Below are 4592 nucleotides of genomic sequence, written 5' to 3'. Positions count from 1 at the left end.
GTGTAAATATCTCAGTGATAATGTTCTTTTAGTACATAGAGTACTTTTAGTACATGCCCAAGAATGCTGTGCCTGTGTCATATGGGAGGTATACATATGGGTGGAGAAGGAAGCAGGTACCATAACTACATATTTTCACCTTTCTGGCCTCTCCTCCAAATCCAATATCTCAGTCTTATCAGTATCTCTGTTGTAGATCACTGCCGGCTGAGGCCTTCCCTACCTCTCTGCCTCCCTTTCGAGAGGTTCACACAGATCTTTTCCTATAACCATGCTATCCTAATATTCCAGCCCTCAATACCAGCAGTCATTTTATGGGAATTTTCTAGCAAAGCCTGCCAGCATAGCATTAGGCTGATGATGCAGGTAAGCTACGTGGAGATCTTCACTCTTCATCCTCTCCAAAATATAGAAACTCCAAGTCTTATTTCCTTTTCTGTAGCTGACTATCTGTTTTGGCCCTTCACTACTCTCTGCCATATTCCCAGGTCTCTAAATAGATTCTGGTGGAACACCCTTCACTCCTCCTTCCCCTGAACACCTTTATTCCCCACATTCCTAGCCAATCCCCATTTCTAAGTACAGTACCTTGTAGACATTTTTGAGAGAAGGCCCAGTGACCATATCAATCAGGATCTCAAAGTAATTTCATACTAGCAAACATATCTACCATACTCTATTTATAATAATATCAAGGTTCTTCATTTTTCATAATTTTATCTATTATTTTCAGATTTTAATCTAATTTTATTTATACATAGTTTTGCTCTATTTTTACTCTACATGTCCTTTGCATACACACACACACACACACACACACACACACACACACACACACACAAACACACATGGACTGCAAGCTTCCAGTTCAGTGTTTGTATGGCAATGGTGAGTATGCAAGGTAGTTTGTATGTTTCTTGTGCTGATTTTCCTTCTGTTTTTTTTTTGTTTGTTTGTTTGGGTTTTTTTGACAGTTTTGATGTTGGTCCTTGATCTTTTTATATTTATTTATTTTCCTTTACTATTATCATACATCATTATTATTAATTACTATTGCATAGAAGCATTATTATTCTCTAATCACATATATAAAGATGGGAGATCCAGAGGGAAGAGGTCATGAGGAGGAGCTGGTAGAAATAGAAGTGTGGGAAAACATAATCAGAATATTTTATGTGAGGAAGAAAATAAATTTATAAGAAGAGAAAAAAACAAAAGGATGACAGGAGGAAGCAAATAAAGAAAAAGGAAAGACATACTGAAAGAAATAAAGGAAGGAGGGAAAGAAAGGATAAATAAAGGAAGGAAGGAAGAAAGGAAGAAAGGAAGGAAGGAAGGAAACAAGGAAGAAAGAAAAGAAGGAAGGAAAAGACAAACTATTGTCCATAATACTTTAATTTTTTTTATGCGTCTTTGGGTTTTGATGATTGCAGATGCAGCATCAATATAAATCTTAATATTCTGTGCATGATGTTTCACCTTACTGACTTCTCTTATTAATAATGACTGTGATAATTGCACACATCTGCTTTTTTTACTGAATTCTTATATAAAGCAAGCCAGAAGATACTCCATTATCTCCAATGACTAATCCTAAACTTGCTTGTCAAGTATGATTTACTATTTTGATCTCTATCCTTTATGGATTAATAGAATAATCTTAAGATTTTTAACAAGCCTCTTTCTCAAACTCTCATCCCAAACATAAACAAACATTTCTTTCCAGTGTGTCTGCCTATTTTAATTCCTTAGCATATGTGTTTTATTCTATCCTTCCAAAACCTCCCAATTTGGGAGTCATATTCTAGCTTCTTATAGCAAAATGTAGTGCAAGTCAAACAGACAAATTGAAAATTTGGAAGTTCCAGTTCACACAAAAGAGAGAAATGTGTCAAATTTATATGAGGAGCTAGAGTAATTTGGTCATGATAATTTTCCAGGTCCACATATTTTTTCAAAATGTTTCATAATTCTTCATACCTAAAAAACTACATTGAATAAATGTACTCCATTTTAATTATTCATTCATCTTGTAGCATATATTAAAATTGATTCCATTTCATAGTTATTGTTAATAGAGCAACAGAATGCATGGATGTGGAATTATGTCTCTTGTAGGCTATAGAGTTCTTTAGGTATAACCAGAGGAATGGCATAGCTGGGGAAGGTAGTAGTGATACTTGTAGCTGTTTGAGAAAATTGCACAAGATTTTATAGTTATTGCATTTGCACCATCAGTGAATGGAGGCTTTTCTTTATTCCTATCCATATTGCTCTAGAGTCTTGGTAGTCTGAGTTGCAGCTAGTTAGGCTTTTCAAAAGCTCGGATACAGTTTTTAAATAACAAATATGATCCTGCTTGGTTATATGGCCAATGTGACAGGAACAGTTATTCTTTTAAATGAACCTGATGGGAATTTCTCTCCTGATTTTGACTGTCTCAGAATTATGGTCATTTAAGTAGCATGAAAAATCATGTATTAGGGAAGGAATTTGTTTGAATTTTCTAGAAATAAGTCACTCTTGTTGGTAATACATGCAAAATGTAATATTTGGCTTTTATTAGAAAGTGCTAAAATGAATTTTGATATCTCAACATCTGAAATTCATATCTACTGTTGGAGATCGTAAACATTTATAGGGATTTCATTCTCTCTTCAGGAGGCACATGTTTTCCTAGGACATCCAGACTTTCTTACATCTTGTTCATGAAATCAGATTAGTATGACATCACTTTACTATTATATGTTGTGATGCTTCATGGAATGTTCAGACAGTTAAAGATACTTCAAACCATATTGTAAGAAGCATCCAGGAAAACCACATAATCCCTGAATAAAAAATGGATTTGAGATACTCTTCATTTCAAATACTAATTGAATCCCACCGACACCCTTGTACTGTGCTAATTATGTAACCACGTACGTAGGAGCATAGTCTCCTTTAAAATGCAAAATCTCATCAGGTAATCAGAAGGGGAGATATATTTTAAGAGAGTAGGTGCTTACTCTTCTGACAAGGTCTTTTTTATAAGCAATATGAAGTCAGTATGATTTGCATAAATATTTCTTCCTTCTAGTATTCCTGTGTCTTAGAGTATTATAAGAAGGTTACTCAGGGCTGCGTCATTATCTTCATAAATTCAGGGAAGGCTTAAAGATGGTGTTCATACCTCAGTTCTTTGTAATGCTCCTTTTCTGGATTTCAGGTATGACTGCTTGGACATGGTAAAAAGTAGAGATGTCATTTAAATACAATTGCTTTATTTGGAAGACAGCATCACATGGGATTTGACTTTCTGTTTAAAGAAATTGAGACAATAAAAGTTTTTTATTTTTCTCAGTAGTTTAGAAGAGAGTTTCATATTCAATGTTTTGTTTGACTAATATGTCTTCTATATTTCCAGACTCCAAAGGGGACGTTGTGCTGACTCAGTCTCCAGCCACCCTGTCTGTGACTCCAGGAGAAAGAATCAGTCTCTCCTGCCGGGCCAGCGAGAGTGTTGACACTTATCTACACTGGTATCAGCAAAAACCAAATGAGTCTCCAAGGCTTCTCATCAAGTATGCTTCCCAGTCCATCTCTGGAATACCCTCCAGGTTCAGTGGCAGTGGATCTGGGACAGATTTCACTCTCAGTATCAATGGAGTAGAGCTTGAAGATTTATCAATTTATTACTGTCAACAAGGTAACAGCTTGCCCCCACAGTGATGCAGACCATAGCAAAAATCACCAGGAAAGCAGAAGTGTGAGTCTGGGTTACTTTAGTTGTTTTTGTTTGTACCTTAGCCTTCTTCAAAATGTTTCACAGATACAGCCAGATGTGAGGTTTACAGAAATATGTGGAATGAAGAAGACTCAATGTGTCCCTTACCTCTGAATTTCTTTCACTCAATTCCAGCACTTGGATATATTGCATACATTTACCCAGGTATTATCAGACAATCATCTTCGAGTATACTGCCACCAGAGAAAATATCATCCTGGTTGGAGAGAAGGAATAATTGGTTACTCCCTACCCTTTTAATTGTTGGAAGTTCAGATGATGCACTGTCTGTATTCATAGCATATAATATGCTCCTGAGCGCAAAATGACTAAAGCTCGGACTCAGAGATCCTTGGTACTGTTACAAAATTCCCTCTGTTTGTATGATTTAAAAAGTGAACATATCTTCAATAAAAAGTATTTTTCAGGTTTATGTGTTCATATAACTTGACCAATATAATTTGGTAAAAATTGCCAATTCCTTGATGAGGGGTTTACTGTTATTACTTAATAGACAAAAATTGAAAGACTGCAAACTAAAAGAAGTATTTTCTAAATTAATGAATGATAGTGGTTTGGAGTTGAGGTGACATTTTCAGCATTCCTGGTAGTGTGCACTTTTATTCCCAGGATACAGGAGACAGAGACAGGGAGATCCCTGTAAACTGCACAACATGAAGTCAGGTCATGATGTCCTGATGATAAGATAAAGCCACTTCCAAACATCAGCCTAAAGTCCAAAATGACACATTTTTTTCTTTAAAGATACTATGTACATATCGCTTAATCATAAACAGAACTATCCTTAATGCTTTCAAAGATACAT

The 4592-nt window shown here is 35.5% G+C and overlaps 1 protein-coding gene across 1 annotated transcript; it reads left to right on the top strand.

The window, feature by feature from the left end:
• The first annotated feature begins 3064 nt into the window (after window positions 1–3064).
• On the top strand, window positions 3065–3726 carry Igkv5-45l1 (immunoglobulin kappa chain variable 5-45 like 1). Its single transcript, XM_056985478.1, has 2 exons — window positions 3065–3208; window positions 3407–3726. Exons 1-2 carry the CDS (start codon window positions 3160–3162, stop codon window positions 3709–3711), a joined length of 354 nt encoding a protein of 117 aa, XP_056841458.1. The 5' UTR covers window positions 3065–3159; the 3' UTR covers window positions 3712–3726.
• Window positions 3727–4592: the final 866 nt, after the last annotated feature.

Source organism: Rattus norvegicus, chromosome 4 (assembly GCF_036323735.1).
Source record: "Rattus norvegicus strain BN/NHsdMcwi chromosome 4, GRCr8, whole genome shotgun sequence".
In the NCBI taxonomy this organism is placed as follows: Eukaryota; Metazoa; Chordata; class Mammalia; order Rodentia; family Muridae; genus Rattus; species Rattus norvegicus.
This window is presented reverse-complemented; position numbering and strand designations above follow the sequence as displayed.

Bases quoted from the DNA above. Each gene is read 5' to 3' on its own strand.
- Igkv5-45l1 (XM_056985478.1), top strand. From the start codon at position 3,160: ATGGTGTTCATACCTCAGTTCTTTGTAATGCTCCTTTTCTGGATTTCA. The intron at 3,209-3,406 runs GTATGACTGCTT...CTATATTTCCAG, and splicing joins GCTCCTTTTCTGGATTTCAG to ACTCCAAAGGGGACGTTGTG.